Raw genomic sequence first — 25,646 nt, 5'->3', positions numbered from 1 at the left:
TTGTATTTCCTCAAACCAGACAGCATCCTAGTGAATCTACGTTGTACACTCTGGAGCCTCAATATCCTTCCTATAGTATTAGAATACTTTTGAAGTCAGCATCTTCATACACCTGGATCTAAAGACAGGAAACCAGCAAGGCGCAGGAAGAAACTAAATAATACAGATCCTGGATGCCCTGATTGAATACTTCAGTACTGACTGTGATATATTCCTTTCTCATTTCTGCCCTTATTACTGGTAAAGGGATTCCTACTCTATTGTAATGTTGGAGCATTGAGATTAATTGAGAATCAATGTAAGCTTTGACTTGGCCTCAAAGTAAGGTAATTTTACTGATCTCTTGTTAAATCTATTTTTCAGAGTGAGATATTCAATTCCAGGCTGATCTAACCTGAGAAGTATCAACTCTGTTCTTGGTACGGTGCCATAGTGGTCATTGTACTGGACTAACTGCCAAATCCCACCATGGCAAGTTGAGAAATTGAATTTAAATTGAGTTGCTGGATAGTTGTAAAAACCTAACTGGTTCACTAATGCCCTTTAGGGAAGAGAATCTGGTCTGGCCTACGTGTAACTCCATTCCCACATACTCTTTATGCCCAAAGGGCAACTACGGATCGGTGATGCACGCTGCCTTGTCATCCACAAATGCGCCTCCAACTGCATTTCACTTGCTGGGCTTCTGTCTTCAATTGACTTTTTAAAACTGCTGTTTCAATCTGGACCTTCCACAAATGGTTCGGTTCTTGAAAGGAACAGGCTGTTAGGTGAAAATCTTTTTGTGGTGGGTACAGCAACTAAAGAGTTAGATGAGGGTAGGACTGAGAGTCTAAATACAAAGGATAATGGTATGGCAGAAATACTAAATAAATACTATGAATCAGTTTTTACAAATGTTAGTGAAGGTGAAAATATAGCTGCACTAGTGGAGGATATGGAACAAGTATTAAAGATAACTGTAGAAAAGGTTTCTACAGTTCTGAAAAAAAATAGTGGTAGCTAAGCCACCAAGCCCTATGTGCATACACCATAGGCTATTGAAAGAAGTCAGAGAGGAAGTACCAGTAATGCTGCCTACCTTAAATATACAAGTTGTGCTGTGAGACGAGAGTAGCCAACGCAACACCTTTGTTCAAGAAGGGAGAGAAGGATAAACTGAGTAGCAGTTAATCTTGTGTCAGTCGTGGGCAAACTCATGGAATCTATAATTCGAGATAAAATTAGTGAGCATTTAGAAATGCATAGATTAATCATGGACAGCCAGCACAGATTTGTTGAAAGTGAGTCTTGTTTGGCAAATTTAAAGTTTTTTGAAGAAATAACTGATTTGGAAAGATAAAGGGAATGCAGTATATGTAGTTTATATGACTTTCGATAAGGTGTTCACGAGGCTTATTAGAATTCACAATTGTGGGCATGAGGAAATGTAGCAGCATTGAAAATTGATTGACAGACAGGAAACGAAGGGTTAAGGTAAATGGGTACTACTCAGATTTGAGAAAGGTTGGAAGTAATTTACCCCAAGGGTCTGTGCTTTTGTTTGCGGTGTGTGTAGATGGCGTGGACGTGGGGAGCACAATCTCACAATTTGCTGACAACACAAATATGTGGATTTTGGCAAACAGTGAGAAGGACCATAAAAGGCTTTATCAAATTAGTGTGATGAGCAGATTGGGGGATAGGTATGAAGTAATAAGGAAAGAAAATGACTTGCATTTCCATAGCGCCTTTCATGACCTCAGGATGTCTCAAAGTGCTTTACAGCCAATTAAGTACTTTTTTGAAGTGTAATCACTTGTAGAGAAACGCGGCAGCCAATTTGCACACAGCAAGTCTCCACAAACAGCAATGAGGTATGTGACCAGATAATTTTTTTTTAGTGATGTTGGTTGATGGATAAATATTGGTTTAACGTCTCATCCGAAAGATGGCACCTCTGACAGTGCAGTACTGCAGTGTCAGCCTTTATTGGTGTCAGCATGGGTCAGTGGTAGCACTCTCTCCTCTGAGTCAGAGGCCCAACCCAGAGACTTGAGCACGTAATCGATGCTTGACACTGCAGTGCAGTACTGAGGGAGCACTGCACTGTCAGAGGTGCCATTTTTCAGATGAGACGTTCAACCGAGGCCCCATTTGTCCTCTCAGGTAGACATAAAAGATCCCATGGCACTATTCAAAGAAGAGCAGTGGCATTATTCCCATTGTCCTGGCCAATATTTATCTCTCCACTAAATCATGCACTAAAACTGATCTGGTCATTATCCCATTGCTGTTTGTGGGAGCTTGTTATGTGCAAATTGGAGTTGGAGTGCTATGTAAAGTTTTGGACATCCCACCATAGAAAGTATTGAGAACATAAAGTAGATTCACCAGAATGATGCCAGGGATAGGAAATTATAGTTAGGAAGCGAAAGGACATGTTGGCACTGTTTCCACTGGAGCAGAAAAGGCCAAGAGGAGATTTAATGGAGGTTTTCAAAATTATGAAGCGTTTTGATGAGTAGGGAGAGACTGTTTCCTCTGATTTGGGAGTCAGTGACGGACTATCAATTTAAAAATTGTCACCGAGAATGAGGAGAGAAGCTTTAGGAAAAGTTTCTTCATGGAGAGGGTTATTGGAGCTTGGAATGCTTTATCACCGGGTGTGGCTGAGGTAAAGAGCATTGCATCTTTAAAAGGGAAAGTTGGATAAATATCTGAAACTGATGTTGATGCAGGGCTATGGGGAGAGCAAGGCAGTGCGATTAGTTTTGGATTGCACTGGTAGAGATATGGTGGGCCAAATGATCTCCTGTGCTGCAAATGCCTATGCTTCTAAATGAAAGGTCTGCTTTATGGTGGCAGCCGTACTTTACAGCCTTAAATTATGAAATGCCGATTATATTACTTTATCTGTTCAATTAGAGGCTCAAATCTAGTTTATTGTGAAAGTACTTTAGTAGCTTTTCCATCTTTCAAAACCATTATAGATAGAAAATGCATGGAAAGTGTCCCTGGCATCCAGTTTATTCAAGGAGACTTGGAAGATTAGATCTGTCCTCTGTGGAATCATGATCTTATTTTCCATAAACCTTTTATGTATTTTTATTTAGCCTGTGTTGATCTTGTGGCCTTAAATCTTTTGTGTTTAAAACCATCCTACTCCTGATCTTAGTTTCAACTTGATGACCTTCAGCGTCTCTTTATAGATCCCCTCTCCATTTGGCATTTCCAGTTAGGTTAGTTTTAGTTTTTTTTTAAAAGATTCAGCTGTGTTCCAACTTTCTGAAGTAATTACAGTGCAACTGTTCTTTCTGCTGCAGCATTCCTCTGAGATTAAATGCAGGGTTCATCACACACATATATATCTTTCAAAGTTTTGGGGGATATTACTGACATTTTGTGTAAAACTAAATATGGGGCTGAATGGTCCAGTGGGTTAGCATTGTCTTTTTGCCACTGAGACCTGGGTCAAGTCTAGCTCAGTGTTGGGATGAAGTCTCCTCTACTGACTGGAAGAGTCCAACATGAATGAATATTGGCAGTCTTACTAATGGGCTTGGCTCACAGTATAGAGCTGCTCCTAACTGGGCTCTAAATTGGTAATCCTACTTGGCGAGACCAAAAGGATGGTTTCTGTGGGAAGCTGAAATATTGCACTGGTGTATTAGAGGGTGCTTTTCTGTGATTCAACCTAAGACATATTGTTGGGGCAGCACAGAGAGAGCTTTACTTTGCATTTATTTCATGCTATAGCTGATACTGGACATTGTTAAATTCCCCATTCCCAGACCCAAAATCGCTCAACTTGGGCTCCAAATTAAACAGTGATAAAAATCTGTACATTTGCATATTTTATCTGAGGAACAAATGTTAGATTAACCTTTCACCAATCAGGGTGTTGCTAGATTGAGTTGTGAAATATATGTTTATAAACTGATGGTTTTCAGATAAATGAGAAATAATTTCACTCAAACTACAGCCACCCAATGAACCAGTCCTAACAGTAGCTCCAGAAACAATCTGTTGGTAGACATCTGGAGTGCTCCTTACACCTTTACTAAACACTTCTATTTGGATTTGCCATCCAAAAAAGGTACAATTTGTTGATTGCTCCATAATACACTTTATTGAGCAGTCCCTATTTGTGTACTAAAGTTACATGGAGGATAATTTTTCTTTTTGGATCAATTTCATCATTCTTTTGAAAGTGGGGTTACCCTTTACCATTTGTTTCTAGCTCTAAATTGGAGTCCTGGCTTATAATTTTAATATTTTATTTTTGGATTATCCATACCCTAAACCATAGGTTTCCAAGAGTCTATAGACCCGACCAAGTGGAAAGTGCTAGTCCTAGTCCAGTAGAGTTTTCAGCTATCTTGACACACGTCCACTGGAACGGCCGAGCCATTTTGGGGCCTATTTCTGTACAGCACAGAAGATGGCGATTCTGCTCCAGTTACTTGTGCCAGCTCCAAGATTGGTCTACTTATCAGCCCTGTCCATGTACTCCTTTCATTTTTCTTTTTCAAATATTTATCTACTTCCCTTTTAGAAGCTATTTGGATTCTGCTTCCACTACTTTTTCTGGTAGGGTATTCAATGTCTTAATAGCCCCCACGTAAAAGATTTTTCTCCTATCTCTTCCCTTGTTCTTTTAGTAGTGATCTTAAATTTATGTCCTTTAGTTGCTGACTCAATAATAATTGGTTTCCAGCAATGATAGCATTGTTTTCCTTTGAGCAGCAAACATGGTCTTTCAGAAGTTAAGACAGGGGTCCCTAGAAGCGTGTTGGTTTTTGCTGTCTGTCTGTCTTTGAAACCACTGCCATATGCTACAGGTTATGTATTGAAAATTAATTTGGTCTATGTTGTATAGATCACATGACAAAGTTTAAAGCCCCTGAAGTTTGCCAGTGATGATCTTCCCACTGTTCCCCCCCCTCCCCACCAAATAGACAATAAGCCTATGAAGGTACCTTATATAGTAGGTAAACTACAATTAAAGAATGAGGAAGACTATACAGAATGTTGGTAGTCTTTTGTGCAAATGTTAGAAATTGATAAGACTGTACGTTAAGCAAATTCTACGGTGCTAAAATTCTGAAATAGTTTGCAGCTGTTTTTTTGTTTACTTTTTTGTGTTACTGAGTTGCACGTGGTATCTATTTCAGCCACTAGATGGCAGAAACTGACTAAATAAGCAAATGACTCCATAATTATATTTGTTTAGTTTGGTTTAGTTTTGAGCAGGTGGGCCAACCAGGAATCCTAGTTTTCATTGTTATTTGCACATTCTCTTCGACGTTGACTTTATATTTTTCTTAGGCCAGGTTGTTTCGGAAAGGATTGTGATCCTTAACTCGCCATTTGTTCAAGTCTTCTGGTGTGTTGACCAGAGGGCTTTTTTCCCCCAGTAGGATTTTTAAAAAATATCTTGCTTCTTCCTCAATTTTCTCTGCTTTTCTTCCCTCCTTACTGGATACAGTTCCACAGCTGCTGACAAACCTCCGGTACCTCAGTCAAATGATCATCTGGGCACACACAGAATCAGTGAATATTGATGTTGTTTGACCACCAAAAGCATCACAGCCAAGCCTGACCTATCCTTTCTCAATACCTACATGCATGCACTTGATACCAATTAGGAGCTGAATGTTTGTTTTATTTTTCTCCTCTTCTCCCCATTGGGGCTGAGGTGGTTTCTAACACACCTAACAACTTCCCTGTCTCAGATCCTCTAGCTCAGCACAGATCAGGCATTGAACCTCAGGCCTTCTAGGCCCAGTATTTCATTAGTTGATTTACCCACTAGGCCATCATGGGAGGATTGGGGAGTTGCCTGTGGCCTGAAATATCCCATGTTCTTGATAGAGGGGGATTTTGCAGCAGGAAGGAAAGTTTGTGCAAATGTTGGCTAGATGACCAATGTGCAGTTCGATATGTACCTATTATTTTGATTTCTGCTTTGTAATGTTCTCAGCAAAACGTTATAAAATGTATTTTAAGTTGAGAAGCTCTGTGCGCAGCTATCTGGATTAAAATATCTGGAGTTAATTTTTGTTGCTAAGCAATGCCATGCTGTACTCATTTACAAAATGCATTAATATGCTCTAATATACGCACTGTTGTTTCCCTGTAATGTAAAATGAAATCCCAATATTGGTCCTCATTGAATCATGTATACACAACTGGGAGCCTGCTGTAGCTTTCCAGATTGAGTACTAACTGCCTCCTACAGAAATGCTTAAAAGCCAAAAGAAACCTATCACTTTGTATAAAATATATATAGAAGTGATGCTTTTCTGCTGCATCAGCCAGTAAAATAAATCCCATGATAATTTCTGGCGTAACTGTGTGGTACTGAAGTTGAATTGTTACTGCCAGCACAGCCTAATGGCAAATAAAACCAAGATGAAAAACTGTCTAAGTTGCTATTATATACGGTATTTTGTTTTTATTCGTTCATGGGATGTGGGCATCACTGGCAAGGCCAGCATTTATTGCCCATCCCTAATTGCCCTTGAGAAGGTGGTGGTGAGCCGCCTTCTTGAACCGCTGCAGTCCGTGTGGTGGAGGTTCTCCCACAGTGCTGTTGGGAAGGGAGTTCCAGGATTTTGACCCAGCGACGATGAAAGAACGGCGATATATTTCCAAGTCGGGATGGTGTGTGACTTGGAGGGGAACGTGCAGGTGGTGGTGTTCCCATGTGTCTGCTGCCCATGTCCTTCTAGGTGGTAGAGATTGCGGGTTTGGTAGGTGCTGTCGAAGAAGCCTTGGCGAGTTGCTGCAGTGCATCCTGTGGATGGTACACACTGCAGCCACAGTGCGCCGGTGGTGAAGGGACTGAATGTTTAGGGTAGTGCATGGGGTGCCAATCAAGCGGGCTACTTTGTCCTGGATAGTGTCGAGCTTCTTGAGTGTTGTTGGAGCTGCACTCATCCAGGCAAGTGGAGAATATTCCATCACACTCCTGACTTGTGCCTTGTGGATGGTGGAAAGGCTTTGGGGAGTCAGGAGGTGAGTCACTCGCCGCAGAATACCCAGCCTCTGACCTGCTCTTGTAGCCACAGTATTTATGTGGCTGGTCCAGTTAAGTTTCTGGTCAATGGTGACCCCCAGGATGTTGATGGTGGGGGATTCGTCGATGGTAATGCTGTTGAATGTCATGGGGGGGTGGTTAGACTCTCTCTTGTTGGAGATGGTCATTGCCTGGCACTTGTCTGGAGTGTAGTCCAGACAAAGCGTAGTCTACTGTAACATGAGCAGTAACGCAAACTGTTAAGCTTTGCTTCCAAGGTGTGACATCTCAAACTCTAACACATTGTAAACCAAATTATCCAATACACACAGCTAAGCATTATTGCTCCTCTTGATTGGGCTGACTATGCACAAATGTGGTGGCAGGGTAGATGATGTTGGGGCAAATCAACCACAGTGACTAATTCTGGTTCTTGCCTAATGCTAAATATATCAGTTGCCACAAAAAATGTAATTGGTATTTGGCCTACTCCTGTTCCTGTATTCCTATCAGTCCCTCAAGCCTGTTCTGCCATTCAGATAGATGATGGCTGAGCTATACCACAACTCCATTTACCCACCTCTGCTCTATAACCCTAAATACCCTCACCTAACAAAAATTTATCAATTGGTCTTTAAAATTTCAATTGACCCAGCATCCACAGACTTTTGGGAGAGAATTCCAAATTTCCCCTACCCTTTGTGTGAAAAATTACTTCCTAATGGCCTATCTCCAATTTTAAGATTATACCCCCTTGTTGTGGATTCCCCACCAGATGAAATAGTTTCTCCGTATCTACACCATCAAATATCTCTCATCATTTTAAACACCTCAATTAGATCACCCCTCAGCCTTCTAAACTCGAGGTAATACAAATCAAGTTTATGTAACTTGTCTTCATGATGTAACCCTTTAAGCCCTGGTAGCATTCTGATGAACCTGTGCTATGCCCCCTTCTAAGGGAATATATCTTAAAGTTCAGTGCCCAAAACTGAACGCAGTACTCCATATGGGGTCTGACCAAGGCTCTGTACAATTGAAGCATCACTTCCTCACTTTTATATTCCAGTCCCCTTGAGATAGAATTCTATAGCTCATAAAATACACTAAGTGCCTATTCTGAATGGCTATTTAATGTCTGGCCTGCATATGTCACTTGTAATGTTTTATGTATGAAATTGAAGAAATTATCCTGATGTTAACTGTGAATATTCTGTTGCTGCAGAGATGATGGTAAAGATGGCTTAAAGTTCTACACAAATCCATCATATTTCTTTGATCTGTGGAAAGAGAAGATGCTTCAGGATACTGAAGATAAGAGGAAAGAACGGAAGCAAAAGGTTTTTTCCATTGAATTTATAAATTATAAAATAGAACTTGCATTTGTTTAAATGTACTGAAAGAATGAATGCAGGTGCATATTGTATAATCATCTAGGTTTACATGAAATGTGAACATGAGTTCAAATCTTTGCCAGAATTGAACAACAAGTTGAGGACAGTTATACTTGCTCACCTTACAGTCGCCTGGTTAAGCACCTCATTGAATCATAGGATCATCGAACATTTACAGCACAGAAGGAGGCCATTCGGCCCGTCGTGTCCACACCAGCCGAAAATGAGCCACCCAGCCTTATCCCACTTTCCAGCACTTGGTCCGTAGCCCTGCAGGTCACGACACTTTAGGTGCGCATCCAGGTACTTTTTAAATGTGATGAGGGTTTCTGCCTCTACCACCCTTTCATGCAGTGAGTTCCTGAACCCCACCACCCTCTGTGTGAAAACATTTTCCTCAGCTCCCCTCTAATCCTTCTACCAATTACTTTAAATCTATGCCCTCTGGTTATTGACCTCTCTGCTATGGGAAATAGGTCCTTCCTATCCACTTTATCTAGGCCCTTCATAATTTTTTACACCTCAATTAAATCACCCCTCAGCCTCCTCTGTTCCAAAGAAAACAACCCCAGCCTATCCAACCTTTCCTCATAGCTAAAATTCTCCAATCCTGGCAACATCCTCGTAAATCTCCTCTGTACCCTCTCTAGTGCAATTACATCCTTTCTGTAATGTGGTGACCAGATCTGTACAGTACTCAAGCTGTGGCCTAACCAGTGTTTTATACAGTTCCAGCATAACCTCCCTGCTCTATGCCTCGGCTAATAAAGGAAAGTATTCCATTTGCCTTCTTAACCACCTTATCTACCTGTCCTGCTACCTTCAGGGGGCTGTGGACATGCACTCCAAGGTCCCTTACTTCCTCTACACCTTTCCAGTATCTTCCCATTTATTGTGTACGCCCTTGCCTTGTTTGCCCTCCCCATTTGCATCACCTCACACTTCTCTGGATTGAATTCCATTTGCCACTTTTCTGCCCATCTGACCAGTCCATTGATATCTTCCTGCAGTCTACAGCTTTCCTCCTCACTATTAACCACATGGCCAATTTTTGTATCATCTGCAAACTTTTTAATCATGCCTCCTATGTTTAAGTCCATATCATTAATATATATCGCAAAAAGCAAGGGACCCAGTACTGAGCCCTGCAGAACCCACTGGAAACAGCCTTCCAGTCACAAAAACACCTGTCGACCATTACCCTTTGTTTCCTGCCACTGACCCAATTTTGGATCCAACTTGGCATTCTGCCTTGAATCCCAAGGGCTTGTACTTTTTTGAGCAGTCTGCCATGTGAGACCTTGTCAAAAGCCTTGCTAAAATCCATGTGGACTACATCAAATATACTACCTTCATTGACCCTCCTTGTTACCTCCTCAAAAAATTCAATTGCATGTCTCTTTTGCGTTATAGTAGGTTTCTGCAAAACCTAGGTTTTATTGAAGTAAGTGTCTGTCTGCACACTCTCTGTATTTCTATATTTCAGTATTTCTCGTCCTTGGGCTCAATTTTAAAACCGAGCCGGGATGGGGGTGGGGCTGTCAAATTGAGGTCAGGAAACCCATTAGTACGGATTTTTTTTTTGTCTGTTTCCTGTCCGACTGACCGGCCTGATTGACAGGCTCAGTCAAATGGGAAACCAGTGGAGGACGTGTTCAGGTAAGTCTGCAGGTAAGTCTTTGTATGGATGGGAGGAGGGGCATGGGTGGACAAAGGTTGGCACGGGGGTCGTGAGTCATGGGAGATGGGATCGGGGGTCAGTCACCGTGGGGGGGGTTGTCGGGATCGGGGGTTATCGCAGGGGTCTGCGATCATTGAGGGGGAGGATCGGGGATCGGAGTGGAGGGGGAAGGATCGTGGGTGGGGGGGGTTGGGGAGAGGATCGGGGGTCGGAGATCCGTGATTGTCAGGGGGTCGGTGCAAGTAGGTTTGTTGGGCCCAGGGGAAGCACTTCTGCTCCTCCGGGCCCACAAGCTGTGCCTTTCTAGGCACCTACCTGTTAGTCTCAGGCCTTCTCCCTCCTTTCACGAGGCGTAAAATTGGAGGCCCAGGAATCCCTGCCCCCCGGGGTTGAAATCGGGAAGTCCAGAAAAATGTAGGCCCAAAGCCTCCTTGAAAGGTTTTAAGGCCCGACCCACCACCTGGGAACGGGTTGGTCGCTCACCCTTCTCCCCGCCCCAGTGAAAACCAGGCATGGGCAGGTTGGGGGCAGGTCTGAAATCATGGCAGTTTTCACTGCCCCCAACCCACCCGTTTTTTACTTTGAAAATTGAGCCCCTTGTATTAAAAATAAATATGTACTTTGCCTTCAAACGATAGATCCCTTTGAGAATGTAATAGTACATGACTGCTTTCTGTTCTGTATTATGGCATTAATTTCATAATTCTATATCAGTAGAAGTATCTCACTTGTGGTCACCATCTTTCATTTATAGCAGAAACCAATAGATCGTCCTCGAGAACCAGACAAAATGCCTAGAGTGCCTCAGGACAGGCGAAAGGTATGGGAGAAACAGGCACCAGGTCTAGAGCTTGCAGTTGATGGAGATTTTCCACAGAAACACAGAGATAATATCAATGGACCACCATTGTACCCTGAGCCAAGGTGTGTTTCAATACTCTTTTACTACGATATTTGGAATGCCATACCTAAAGCTTGCATATTCTTGTGAAAGTCAAAATATAGGATGAAATTAATATATCTAGGATATTGAACTGTAACTCTGTTTCAGGCAAAATAGTAAGTGTAGAAGCATTGAAAGCTATTGCCAAACTTGTAGACAGCAAGACTATCAATCCTGGTGGAAGAGTGAAGAGCGATAACTCGAGTTAATGAGAAGTTATGAAGATGCTACTTCTGAATGAAAACATTCTTGTGTGTATTATGTGATGTGCACTGCTGCATTGCTTTCATTGTTATGATCTGAAAGGGTAGTGGAAGCTGATTTGATAATTTTCTAAAGGGAATTGGGTATATACTGGAAAAGGAAAAATTTGCAGAGTTATGGGGAAAGAGCAGGGAAATGGGACTAATTAGATAGCTCTTTCAAAAGAGCCAGCACAAGCACGATGGACTGAGTGGCCCCTTTTTGTGCTGTATGTTTCTATGAATGTTTGCTTAGTTCCTGCCCTCTCCAGTAGAATGAGATACTAAATTTGTATTATCAAAAAAGCCCTTAACTTTTTTTTATGTATAAAGACACAGGCTATTCAGAGAATGACTGGCTTGTCAGAGACTTGTATGCAGTCTCCTGTTAATTTTGGTCCATTGACTGTTGTAACTCATCCAATGGCCAATCTGTGTATAATGAGTTGCCAATAGGTGATGCATAATATGTAAAGAGCAAATATAATACTCACAATTCTGCACTTTTTTTTTAAGGATGGACACGTGTGTTAATCACTCAGATGACCATCTTGATCACCTTATACAGTCCACAGTACCTTTTAGACATATTAGTGAACATCCCAGTGGAATGGGAGACAAACTATTTGTTTCAAGACCGCATGAGCCACCCCCACCTCCACCAGTACAGACAGCAGTTGACGTGAAGCCAGTACTACCAGCTTTTAGGTAACTAAAATTCACTGCAGTCCTATTTATCTTTTGATCTTTGACTGTTTTTAGAATCAAACCTGATTAGACCACCACAGTGATGAGACAAACTGCAAATTAAGATCTGCTTTGTGTTATTTTAATCAGTAAATAAAATTACAGTAATTTGTACAACTTTCAGAATTTGATAACTCTTTAGAACCCTCTTACCCAGCTAAATATCTCATTCCTCTCCTTTGTCTTCCCCCTTCCATTTTAGAGTGACAACACTTGAAATTTTATCAGTTACATAGAACTAGTCTCTCATTCTTTCTGCTGTTGGTACACCATGTACTCATGCCAACAGCCACAAGTTGTACATTTTAATCAAGTTGTGGAAGGGGTGGTAAGGCTAAGTAGTTAGAAACTACACTGGTATTGTATCATCTTTGCTAGATTTTAGAATCAAACCTGATTAGACCCCCACACCTGAGAATCTGAGAATACTAACTCATCACCTCAGGAAAACAAGAACCGGCTATTTTGACCATCAAGCCTGTTCCTTCCAGAGATCATTTATAATTTGCACTATCATGGGCTGTGTCCTACCCAACTGAACTCCAAAACATCTAGCCTGATATCCCAAATTATTCACCTTTGACCTCTTGCCTTCCTTGGTAAAAGATTTCCACAATCCAAGCAACTCAGGTCGTACTTCATGCAGTTTATGTCCTTACTAGAACATAAGGCAAAAAGCATTCAACTATTTGAGTGAGGTCTGACCAGTATATTATAAAACTTCAGCATAACCTATGTAGACTTGTATTCCACTCTTCTGGCTCTGCATCCCAACATTCTATTTGCCTTTTAAATTGTTTCTCCACTTGGTCATGACATTGAAAAGGACTCAAGAGTAACAGTAAACTTGTGACTTTCATAGTCTCCTTATGGTAATTCTGAACCGTTTATTGTATATATAATTTGCTCATTCTTTCTCCTACTTAAATGCCATTTATCGGCACATTTGCATTACAGATTTAAATCCTTCTGCAAAACTTTAACTGCAAAACTTGAGTATGATATTACATCTCACACAAGGACTCTGTTTTTATACATCCATATATAGTCCGAAAATGTTCTCTGGACTCCCATGGATTTTAGTTTTAATACTCTTTGATGTACAACTTTGTCAAAGGGATCTTTAAGGCCAAGTAATTTATATTGTAGGAACTTGCACTACTTTTTTATAATATCATCCATGCTGGCTGTTAATTATTAAGCTAATATTGTACATGTACTCCATTCTAATCTGTAGAGTTTCCATTATTTTACCCTCTATTGATGTAATACCTAACCTATTCCATGTGCCCAATACTTTGGTTGTGGGGGAAAGAGGTCCTTCTAATCTCAAATCTTGCTTGAGGCTACTAATTTTATATTTCTATCTATCTTTTGTTCATAGTCTAATTTTTAAAACCAGGATAATCTATCCATATTTTCTAAGTTTATCACTTAGTTCATTAACAGTCCACCTGGTAGTCTTTGGCGTTTACCCGCCCTCCTTTGACTGGAATGTGGATTTCGGAACATAGGATAGTTTCCCTGTGAATGGCAGGTACATGAAAACTTTCATTAGTCCCATGTGCATAACGGGCTAGAATCTTGTTCTTTACAAGCTCATATGTTGACACCAGCAATCAACTTTGTGGCTCTTCTTTACACAGATTTTCATATTAATAGATGGATATTCTTCTATTTGACAAATGACAGCAATCTTATAAGTTGAGCAAACTACTTTTTGCCTTTATATATTTTGTTAAAGTGTCATTGATATTTGTGCTAAAGAAATGTTGGGTTTCCTTTTCAGTTCCAACTCTGATTTAATGGATCATCGACTTAGGTCCCCAGCAACAAGCAAAGCGACTGTTTTTGTGAGCCCTGCTGTTCCGCCACCCCCTCCCCCACTACCACCACCACCACCTCCTCTTCCTGCTGCTGTGCCAGGGGCTTCAGTCAAAGCTGCCATCAATTCAGCTCCTCCACTTGCTCCTCCACTGCCACAGCCAATGGTATCTGTAACACCTCTTCAGATTGCCCCTGGAGTACTCCATCTAGCTGCTCCTCCTGTAGCTCCCCCATTAATAAAGCCTTCCCTTCCAGTTTCTGTCATGGCACCTGGGGTTGATATGATGACTACCTTTCCAGCTCAGACAAATGAAGCACAAGGGCTTCCTCCACCACCCCCACCACCACCACCACCACCTCCTCCATCTGGACCACGATCCTTTTCTCCACTTCTTGCAGGACCTGTCCCACCACCACCGGGTCCCCCTCCACCACCATCCTTTGGCTCTAGACCTCCTATTCCCTTGGTCCCACCATCATCTCCTTCCCAAGCACATCCAGGATCTGAAGCCAAACGACATCCATCTTCTCTGCCAGTGATAAGTGATGCTAGGAGTGTTCTGCTTGAAGCAATACGTAAGGGTAAGTAAATGTACTCTTAATTGAAATTATCAATATTTATAATGCGTTGAAAATGGATCTACTGTGTCAGTGCATTTGGAACTGTATATTAATACCCAAGGCATTTTATATTGGACTTCTGTGCACATGGTAACATAGTAATGTTTTGGGCAGGAGAACAACAACATCATCAACTTGCATTTATATAGTGCCTTTAACGTAGTAAAACATCCCAAGGCACTTCACAGGAGCATTATCAAACAAAATTTGACACTGAGCCACATAAGGAGGCATTGGGATAGGTGACCAAAAGTTTGGTCAAAGAGGTAGGTTTTAAGGAGTGTCATAAAGGAGGAGAGAGGGGTATCAGGGAGGGAATTCTAGAGTGTAGGGCCTAGACCGCCAGTGGTGGAGCGATTAAAATCAGGGATGCGCAAGAGGCAAGAATTGGAGGAGCACAGAGATCTCGGCGGGCTGTAGGGCTGGAAGAGTTTATAGAGATAGGAGGGGCGAGGCCATGGAGGGATTTGAAAACGAGGATGAGAATTTTAAAATTGAGACGTTCCCGCACTGAAAGCCAATGTCGGTCAGCGTGGATAGGGGTGATGGGTGAACGGGACTTGGTGAGAGTTAGGATATGGGCAGCAGAGTTTTGGATGAGCTCAAGTTTATGGAGGATGGAAGATGGAAGGTCGACCAGGAGACCATTGGAATAGTTGAGTCTGGAGGGGACATCGGTGTTTTATCATCTGGCTAGTTTGTACATGTGTTGGAGTGTCAGAGGGCCTCTGGAGCCAGCTGCTAGTTTGTGCATTCATTGGTTTCCTAGCACAGAGGCCCACTGGGGTTTGTCATGCTGTTTGTAGAAGAGGTGGGAAATGTTGTAGCCAAGTTTATGGGTACGTTTTATGTTTTTTGTAATTTTCCTTGCACTATCTAAAATGTTATATTTAAGGTTGGGATGGGTGAAGAACTAAGTCACGGTGGTTGTATCTTGAAGACGATGAGCTTATTGCGTCAACTTGCACGATGTAAACAACAGACTTAATGTAGATAGCAAACATAAAATTTTATTGTAACAATATACAGTGAAAATCGATCTCTGAAATTCTAATACTGTAAATTCTTGGGCAGGTTTACGTTGCCCTATTTTGCATTGCAAAGGAGATAGTCGTCGAAGAACAAGGCTTTCTCCAATACTTTTCAGAATGCACAGCATTTTCATCTAATAAAACCTTTCTTTTCAAGGAATAAAATCAAATCTTTGCTACAATTAAGTGTTTGATTAATCTCCTGTATCTTCTGATTCATTGGTAGGCATTCAACTTCGCAAGGTAGAAGAGCAGCGTGAACAGGAGGCAAAACACGAACAAGTTGGAAATGATGTGGCAACCATTCTGTCCCGGCGTATTGCAGTGGAATACAGTGACTCTGAGGATGATTCTGAATTTGATGAGGTGGACTGGCTAGAATAATGTGACTGACTAAGTTGTACAGTGTGGAGTTTGGTATTGACATTCATTGTGGCACTCAATCCATAGGAATGTATCCACATTTCGTAGCTGGGGGGTGTTTTTGTATTTGTAACTACGACTTTAACTGGGGCACTTAATAGCAGTTTCCTGGGAGGGAGAATCACTCGAGTTACTTCTGGTTCATTTCATCTTGCATCATTTTTTTAAAAATTCCAGCTAGGTGTTTTCGTGTTGGTTACAGTTCTGTGGAGAGATTTGTTTTTTATGTTTATAGAACAAAAACAAACCACTAAGTATTAAAAATGGGACACTGTACAATCATACAGAACCCGTTTTCAGAATCTTGTGCTTTGTGTGAGTGCACTGGACTTTGAGAGAAGATATTTGTACACAAAGTTGAAGGGCAGCTCTGATTTATACTATAAAGCACATTAGAAATGCTATTTGTAAGCTAGGTCTTGCACTATAGTTTCAGATGTGAAGAGACAACATACCCTTGTAGAAAACATTGCCTCAGTTAGTACTGTGTAAACAACCATATGCACTAATATTCCATCATGAGTAAATGGACTGCCTGTAATAAATAGAAGTCATTGATACATTGTGGTGACTTGCCTTACTCCAATATTAATAATTTAAATGCGACTCCTTTTTGGTTGAATGTACTATTTTGCCTGCACATTACCTGTTCATCTGTGAAAACTACTGATTAGAAGACACTGCATTACCTATTTAACTGCAAGTGATATGAAATTAACAGTTTTCCTGGCATTTACTGTATTTAATAAAACAAAATTTGTTTGAAATCTTTTTTGAGTGACTGCATTCATCTTTAAAATCCAGGGTCCATTCTGGTGCCATTATGTCAAGTACTTGTGGTTCTTGTCTTATCACCGTGTAATAATGCAGAAAGTTCACTTCAAATATACTGTGTTGTTTTACTTCACTAGTGTATTTTGCACCTGCCCATAAAATGGGCCTAACAAAATAGTGCAAGGCTCCCTCTTAAACTTGTTCAATTTAAAATTGACCTAGCTGCCCTTTTTGATGTCAGTCAGTCTGGAAGTAGTATTAAAGAAAGGAAAATCTTTAATCGAAGCTGCTGCTGAAAGGTACATTATATTTGTAGACGTGTAAGTTTGCAGGTCACCTGCCCCTCCTCTGCAAGGCATCATAGTGCAGTGCATTGGCATATCATGGCAGAGGAAGCTAGAACATATTCTTGATTTCCCATACCGTTTGATTCCCAATCTCTGTAGCACTATTCTGGGAGGTCGTTGAGTAGAGGCCAGGTCTCCCCAATATCATTGCAGCGCTGCTGTCATACACCTCATGGCAGCTGACTTGGAGAAGCATTGGCAGAGGTCCAGGAGCAAATCAGCTGCAAGATGCAATTGATTTGGGGAAAGGATATTTGCATGTTTGTGGTTGTGTTTTTGTCTAGCTGTGGCACAATAGCTCTTGTGTTCCATTGCTATATCCTACAGTATAATATATTAATCAATTTTTTCCATCTATAGACAATGTTATAACTTATCTGTAAAAAGATTTGAATAGATATGCTACCTTATTTTAGTATCACATCCAGTCATTACTGGATTTTCCAAATATACCTGTCACTTACCATAGCTGCTTTTTAGTTTTAAAAAAAAATAAAAATTGCTGTAAGTTATAAATTACTGTGCTTCAAAGAAGGTAGCTGGGGCAGCCTGGGGATTCCAGGGTTTCAACTTGACCTCGTCTCTGTCCAGTTGAGAGGCTGACTCCCCAGTTTTAGTTGACTTTTATGTTCTAGATTATCCTGTGGATTGAGAGTGCCAATTGTTGTGGGGGGGGGGGGGGGGTGGAGGAGGAGAGGGGGTGGAGGAGAAGTGCGAGAAAGAGGCTGCATTTTCTCTCACATGGCTCAATCTTACTTTTTGGCCGAGCTCTTAAGCACTACTGTATCCAAGTCTCCCATCTCGGGAGGTAATGTGAGGAGGGAACAAATTATAAAAGCATACGATATTAAAAAAAAAGTGTTGTGAACAAGAGATACATTTATCATGAGATTTTGTGTGTAAATATGCATCTTTCAGCTTTTATCATTATTTTAGTCATTTTTTTTCCTCTTGCCTGCTAGCGTCAAGCTGTGAAATTACAAATCACAGTGGAAAAATTTCAGAATGAGATAAAATTATGCTTTTCAAGAGGGAGGTTTTTGTCTTCAGTGAATCCATCCCCTGGCCCACCCCTACTTTTTCCTTAATTATTTCTGCCTTTTTTATTCAGCCTCGACATAAAATTGGCAAGACGACATGTACAGTTATAGGGTTAGTGGGGGGGATTGGACGGAGCAGGGAAGTGAAGCACCTGAAGCCCCTGTCCCTTAAAGTAATTGGCACCAACCAGTAACTATGTTGGTCAGGTGATCTTCCCCCAGCTCCATTGTATATTATAACTTGGCCCAGGACCAATTTCTACAGATCGTGGGCCTCTTGCTGTGTATACATGCTGCTTCTGAAAATGGGACTGGACTCATTTCTACCGCACTATTTCCACTTGAGTGAGTCCAGAGCAAAGGGGCATAAATATAAGAGCCACTAACAGATCAGATAAAGATTTTAGGAGGAGTTTCTTTACACAGAGCGTGGTAAAAATATGGAACTCGCTGCCACATGGAATGGTTGAAATAGATAGCATTTGACATATTTATGGGGGGGTGGAATTAATGCATACAGGAGGGAGATGGAATTGGAGGGAAATGTGGGTAGGGTGGTAAAAGGTAATTAGAGTGGGAGGAGGCTCGTGTGAAGTATAAACACTTGTATTGACCAGTTGGGCCGAGTGACCTGTCTCTGTGCTGCACATTCTATGTAATTCTATAGATAAAAATGAAAACACAGGTAAAGGAATATGTTTTATATTTTTTTTTATATATTTTTTTTCAGTCACTATAAATCAGTGGTCCTGATAATATATTGTGTGTTACATGGCATAGTAACCCAACTATAAAACCGCATACTCTCAGACTCACTGGACAGCACCACAGTTGATCTCCTAGCATGTGAGTGTGTGTTATATAGTATATTCTATAGTAAATGTATTTAATTATAGTCAGTTTGCAATGCTGTGCCTATCAAACAATTGTACATAATATACTTCTGTGATTGTAGCTAGCTTCTAAAACTCAAATGTTTATAAATTCATAGTCCTCTCTAATTGTGTCAGTGATCATTAATGCATTCCAGTTCTGCAAGAAATCTTAACAACTTATGTAGAAATAATTGCATGACAGAGTTGTGATTCAATACTTGTACAGAGGGGAGATATTCCACATTATTTCAAATGCTTAATGCCTTAAAAAAAATACGTTCCAGACTTAATTTAGTCTGCTCTGCCATCGGTTATTGGTTTCAGTAATGACAGTACTTTGGTAGTAATGGATGTTATCAATTCAAAGAACGCAATTCAATGACTGGGAAACCCAAAATACATTTTAATGCCCCAGAAACTATTTGGCAGTCAGAGTTAATAGTAATATTACTGCAGGCAACCTTATTTCCACACGTATAAAGCCATCAAAGAAATACTCGCACCTTTTTGGCTGGGGAGAAGGAAAATTGTGCCACTTGGAGATTGATTATAGAATCAGAGAATCATAGAAGTTTACAACATGGAAACAGGCCCTTCGGCCCAACATGTCCATGTCGCCCAGTTTATACCACTAAGCTAGTCCCAATTGCCTGCACTTGGCCCATATCCCTCTATACCCATCTTACCCATGTAACTGTCCAAATGCTTTTTAAAAGACAAAATTGTACCTGCCTCTACTACTGCCTCTGGCAGCTCGTTCCAGACACTCACCACCCTTTGAGTGAAAAAATTGCCCCTCTGGACCCTTTTGTATCTCTCCCCTCTCACCTTAAATCTATGCCCCCTCGTTATAGACTCCCCTACCTTTGGGAAAAGATTTTGACTATCTACCTTATCTATGCCCCTCATTATTTTATAGACTTCCATAAGATCACCCCTAAACCTCCTACTCTCCAGGGAAAAAAGTCCCAGTCTATCTAACCTCTCCCTATAAGTCAAACCATCAAGTCCTGGTAGCATCCTAGTAAATCTTTTCTGCACTCTTTCTAGTTTAATAATATCCTTTCTATAATAGGGTGACCAGAACTGTACACAGTATTCCAAGTGTGGCCTTACTAATGTCTTGTACAACTTCAACAAGACATCCCAACTCCTGTATTCAATGTTCTGACCAATGAAACCAAGCATGCTGATTGCCTTCTTCACCACCCTATCCACCTGTGACTCCACTTTCAAGGAGCTATGAACCTGTACTCCTAGATCTCTTTGTTGTATAACTCTCCCCAACGCCCTACCATTAACAGAGTAGGTCCTGGCCCGATTCGATCTACCAAAATGCATCACCTCACATTTATCTAAATTAAACTCCATCTGCCATTCATCGGCCCACTGGCCCAATTTATCAAGATCCCGTTGCAATCCTAGATAACCTTCTTCACTGTCCACAATGCCACCAATCCTGGTGTCATCTGCAAACTTACTAACCATGCCTCCTAAATTCTCATCCAAATCATTAATATAAATAACAAATGACAGCGGACCCAGCACCGATCCCTGAGGCACACCGCTGGTCACAGGCCTCCAGTTTGAAAAACAACCCTCTACAACCACCCTCTGTCTTCTGACGTCAATCCAATTTTGTATCCAATTGGCTACCTCACCTCGGATCCCATGAGATTTAACCTTATGTAACAACCTACCATGCGGTACCTTGTCAAAGGCTTTTTAAAGGACAAAATTGTACCCGCCTCTACTACTGCCTCTGGCTAAAGTCCATGTAGACCACGTCTACTGCACAGCCCTCATCTATCTTCTTGGTTACCCCTTCAAAAAACTCAATCAAATTCGTGAGACATGATTTTCCACTCACAAAAACATGCTGACTGTTCCTAATCAGTCCCTGCCTCTCCAAATGCCTGTAGATCCTGTCTCTCAGAATACCCTGTAACAACTTACCCACTGCAGATGTCAGGCTCACCGGTCTGTAGTTCCCAGGCTTTTCCCTGCCGCCCTTCTTAAACAAAGGCACAACATTTGCTACCCTCCAATCTTCAGGCACCTCACCTGTAACTGTCGATGATTCAAATATCTCTGCTAGGGGACCCGCAATTTCCTCCCTGACCTCCCATAACGTCCTGGGATACATTTCATCAGGTCCAGGAGATTTATCTACCTTGATGCGCGTTAAGACTTCCAGCATCTCCCTCTCTGTAATGTGTACACTCCTCAAGACATCACTATTTATTTCCCCAAGTTCCCTAACATCCATGCCTTTCTCAACCGTAAATACCGATGTGAAATATTCATTTAGGTTTTCACCCATCTCTTGTGGTTCCGCACATAGATGACCTTGTTGATCCTTAAGAGGCCCTACTCTCTCCCTAGTTACTCTTTTGCCCTTTATGTATTTGTAGAAGCTCTTTGGATTCTCCTTTGCCTTATCTGCCAAAGCAATCTCATGTCCCCTTTTTGCCCTCCTGATTTCTCTCTTAACTCTACTCCGGCAATCTCTATTCTCTTCAAGGGATCCACTTGATGCCAGCTGCCTATGCATGTCATATGCCTCCTTCTTTTTGACTAGGGCCTCAATCTCCCGAGTCATCCAAGGTTCCCTACTTCTACCAGCCTTGCCCTTCACTTTATAAGGAATGTGCTTACCCTGAACCCTGGTTAACACACTTTTGAAAGCTTCCCACTTACCAGACGTCCCTTTGCCTGCCAACTGTCTCTCCCAATCAACTTCTGAAAGTTACTGTCTAATACCATCAAAATTGGCCTTTCCCCAATTTAGAATTTTAACTTTTGGGCCAGACCTATCCTTCTCCATAGCTATCTTAAAACTAATGGAATTATGATCACTGGTCCCAAAGTGATCCCTCACTAACACTTCTGTCACCTGCCCTTCCTTATTTCCCAAGAGGAGGTCAAGTTTTGCCCCCTCTCTAGTCGGGCCATCCACATCCTGAATGAGAAATTCCTCCTGAATACACTCAACAAATTTCTCTCCATCCAAGCCCCTAATGCTATGGCTGTCCCAGTCAATGTTGGGAAAGTTAAAGTCCCCTACTATTACCACCCTATTTTTCTTGCAGCTGTCTGTAATCTCCTTACATATTTGCTCCTCAATTTCCCTTTGACTATTTGGGGGTCTGTAGTACAATCCTATCAAAGTGATCTCTCCCTTATTTTTCAGTTCTACCCATATAGACTCAGTGGGCGAACCCTCGGATATATCCCCTCTCACTACTGCCGTGATGTTCTCCCTAATCAAGAACGCAACTCCCCCTCCTCTCTTACCTCCTGCTCTATCTTTCCTATAGCATCTGTACCCTGGAACATTGAGCTGCCAGTCCTGCCCCTCCCTTTGCCATGTTTCAGTAATAGCTATAACATCCCAGTCCCATGTACCCATCCATGCCCTGAGTTCATCTGCCTTGCCCCTCAGACTTCTTGCATTGAAATAAATGCAGTTTAATCTAGACTTCCCTTGGTCTTTGCCCTGCTTTCTCAGACCATCTGTCCGGTCATGTTTTGTACACTCTCCCTTACTGCCTTTTGTTTCTGTCACCACTTTACTTCCCACTGACTTCCTGCATTGGTTCCCATCCCCCTGCCACATTAGTTTAAACCCTCCCCAACAGCACTAGCAAACACTCTCCCTAGGACATTGGTTCCAGTCCTGCCCAGATGTCGACCGTCCAATTTGTACTGGTCCCACCTCCCCCAGAACCGGTTCCAATGTCCCAGGAATTTGAATCCCTCCCTCTTGCATCATCTCTCAAGCCACGTATTCATCCTAGCTATCCTGTCATTCCTACTCTGACTAGCCCGTGGCACTGGTAGCAATCCTGAGATTACTACCTTTCGAGGTCCTACTTTTTAGTTTAACTCCTAACTCCCTAAATTCAGCTTGTAGGACCTCATTGTTTTTTACCTATATCGTTGGTACCGATATGCACCACGACAACAGGCTGTTCACCCTCCCCCTCCAGAATGTCCTGCAGCCGCTCCGAGACATCCCTGACCCTTGCACCAGGGAGACAACATACCATCCTGGAGTCTCGGTTGCGTCCGCAGAAACGCCTGTCTATTCCCCTTACAATCGAGTCCCCTATCACTATAGCTCTGCCACTCTTTTTCCTGCCCTCCTGTGCAGCAGAGCCAGCCACGGTGCCATGAACCTGGCCGCTGCCACCTTCCCCTGGTGAGCCATCTCCCCCAACAGTATCCAAAACGGTATACCTGTTTTGGAGGGAGATGACCGCAGGGAACCCCTGCACTGCCTTCCTACTCTTCCTCTGTCTGTTGGTTACCCATTCACTATCTCCCTCAGTAATTTTTATCTGTGGTGTGACCAACTCACTGAACGTGCTATCCACGACTTTCTCAGCATCGCGGATGCTCCAAAGTGAGTCCACCCGCAGCTCCAGAGCCGTCAAGCGGTCAAACAGTAGCTGCAGCTGGACACACTTCCCGCAGGTGAAGGAACCAGGGACACAGGAAGGAGCCCTGAATTCCCACATCCCACAAGAGGAACATGACACGGGTCTGGGATCTCCTGCCATGACTTAACCCTTAAGTTAGCTTAACAACAACTACAATCTCGAGGAAAAAAAAAGGAAAGAAAAACTACTTATCAGTCACCAGCCAATTACTTACCTGTTGGCTGTGACTTCGTGCCTCCAGCAGCTGCAGTAGCTCGATCCTCCTAGTCAACTTGCTTGCCCTCCTCACAGGGACCTTGATTCACTGAACCTACTCACCAATCAGCTGCCTCCCCTGCGCCGCGTCCCTTTTTCACTGGTGACGTCACCTTTGGAACTCCGCCGCTGGTCCCAGTTTATCCCCCTCCGATCTCGATCAGCTCTCCCGCTCTCGGGCCCTCCTTTATCCCCCTCCGATCTCGCTCAGCTCAGCTCTCCCGCTCTCGGGCCCTCCTTTATCCGCCTCCGATCTCGCTCAGCTCAGCTCTCCCGCTCTCGGGCCCTCCTTTATCCGCCTCCGATCTCGCTCAGCTCTCCCGCTCTCGGGCCCTCCTTTATCCGCCTCCGATCTCGCTCAGCTCTCCCGCTCTCGGGCCCTCCTTTATCCGCCTCCGATCTCGCTCAGCTCTCCCGCTCTCGGGCCCTCCTTTATCCCCCTCCGATCTCGCTCAGCTCAGCTCTCCCGCTCTCGGGCCCTCCTTTATCCGCCTCTGATCTCGCTCAGCACATAACATCATTCTGGTAAACAGCTCCTTCCAGAGACAAAACATACATTGCATAATGCCACAATTTTTTGATTCCACATATAATCAACCTCTTCAACTTGGCTCAGTGATGGCAACACACTCAAACTTCAGAAGGTTGTTGGTTCAAGCCCCACTTCAGAACTTGAGCACATAATCTAGGCTGACACTTCATTGCAGTACTAAGGAATTCTGCATTGTTGGAGTTTTTTCAGATGAGACATTAAACTGAGGCTCTGTCTGGCTGTTCAGGTGGATGTAACAGATCCTGTCATTCTATTCGAATGAGACCAAAGATTCCCGATGTTCTGGACAACATTTATTCCTCAATCAACACCACCAAAACGTTAAACAGTTATTTATCTAATTTGATGTTTGGCTGTCACGTTTAACTACATAGCAACAATGACTAGACTTCAAAAGTAATTAATTGAATGTGAAGCACTTCAGGGCATCCTGAGGATATGAAAGGCACTGTATAAAAGCAAGTTCTTTCATTCTTTAGCCCCCCTGATATTGCTATGTGTGAGTAATCTGTTAAAAGTTAGGACCCTTGCACAAAGAGACTAGAGGATGTTTTGTTCCGAAGTATAAAGGTTTTATTAAAAAGTTACAATATAAGTAGTAAAGATGTTAAAATATAAGGGTACAATTATAACATACTAAATAAGACATTGAGATACAACCTGGCAAAGCTTAACATCGACAAGGTTCTTGTGATTAACACTTGAGTGGACCGGTCTCGCTCCGAGAACATTCTAACTAGTATGCTTTAATCTCCACTTATATACGTTACAATCGCCCATTAGTTCTTATAGGACCTGGAGCACCGCCCCCCACCCCCCCACCTCCCTTTCTGGGCTCGCACAACAATCATTCTTTCTGTCACATTCCACAAGAAGGAAGAAACTGACGTCTAACAGTTTCCCATGCCACCATCCTATAAACAGTAGATAATAATGGAGACAGCGTGTCTCATTATGTGGACACATCAAGGACGGACTACTACAACAAGGTTTAGGTCATCTTAACAAAATGTCTGTTGATGCTCTTAACAGTCTTTAACAGAGAGCCTGTAAATGCAGTTTCTTACACTATGGTAATTTATCAGCCTGGAGGAATGTTTTCACTGACGTCTTGGCATCAACCTATTAAGTCTAGAGTTTCTGATCAAGCTTACTGATCATAATCCTGCACCAATATTTAGAATGTCACACTGACACCCTCACATAATGGAAGACTTACCTGAAATGGATGTTACTGTGACAGATCTGTCTCACACCAGTGAGCATCAGCCGGATTCAATTATGTGACCAGAAATGATACAGCAGAGCTTCTGACATTCTCTCAATGCCCAATAGAGTCTCCAAAATAGGCTTATCTACTTACTGCAAGACGACAATTTTAAAAGAACACTAGTGGTCGACATTGCCTCCCCTAACTCTGCCCTATTGAACCAAACATCATGATA

At 42.2% G+C, this 25,646-nt stretch overlaps 1 protein-coding gene across 3 annotated transcripts in view; it reads left to right on the top strand.

The window, feature by feature from the left end:
* wasf1 (WASP family member 1) overlaps positions 1–16,653 on the top strand; it is a 92,085-nt gene extending 75,432 nt beyond the window's left edge. For all 3 annotated transcript variants that reach the window (XM_067985027.1, XM_067985025.1, XM_067985026.1), the window contains 5 exons: positions 8,229–8,343; positions 10,833–11,002; positions 11,780–11,971; positions 13,800–14,419; positions 15,716–16,653. In XM_067985027.1, coding sequence (XP_067841128.1) covers positions 8,229–8,343; positions 10,833–11,002; positions 11,780–11,971; positions 13,800–14,419; positions 15,716–15,873 — 1,255 coding nt within the window. In that variant the 3' untranslated portion in view covers positions 15,874–16,653. The remainder of the gene's footprint in view (positions 1–8,228; positions 8,344–10,832; positions 11,003–11,779; positions 11,972–13,799; positions 14,420–15,715) is intronic.
* The last annotated feature ends 8,993 nt before the right edge of the window (positions 16,654–25,646 follow it).

Source organism: Heptranchias perlo, chromosome 5 (genome assembly GCF_035084215.1).
Source record: "Heptranchias perlo isolate sHepPer1 chromosome 5, sHepPer1.hap1, whole genome shotgun sequence".
Lineage (NCBI taxonomy): Eukaryota > Metazoa > Chordata > Chondrichthyes > Hexanchiformes > Hexanchidae > Heptranchias > Heptranchias perlo.
This window is presented reverse-complemented; position numbering and strand designations above follow the sequence as displayed.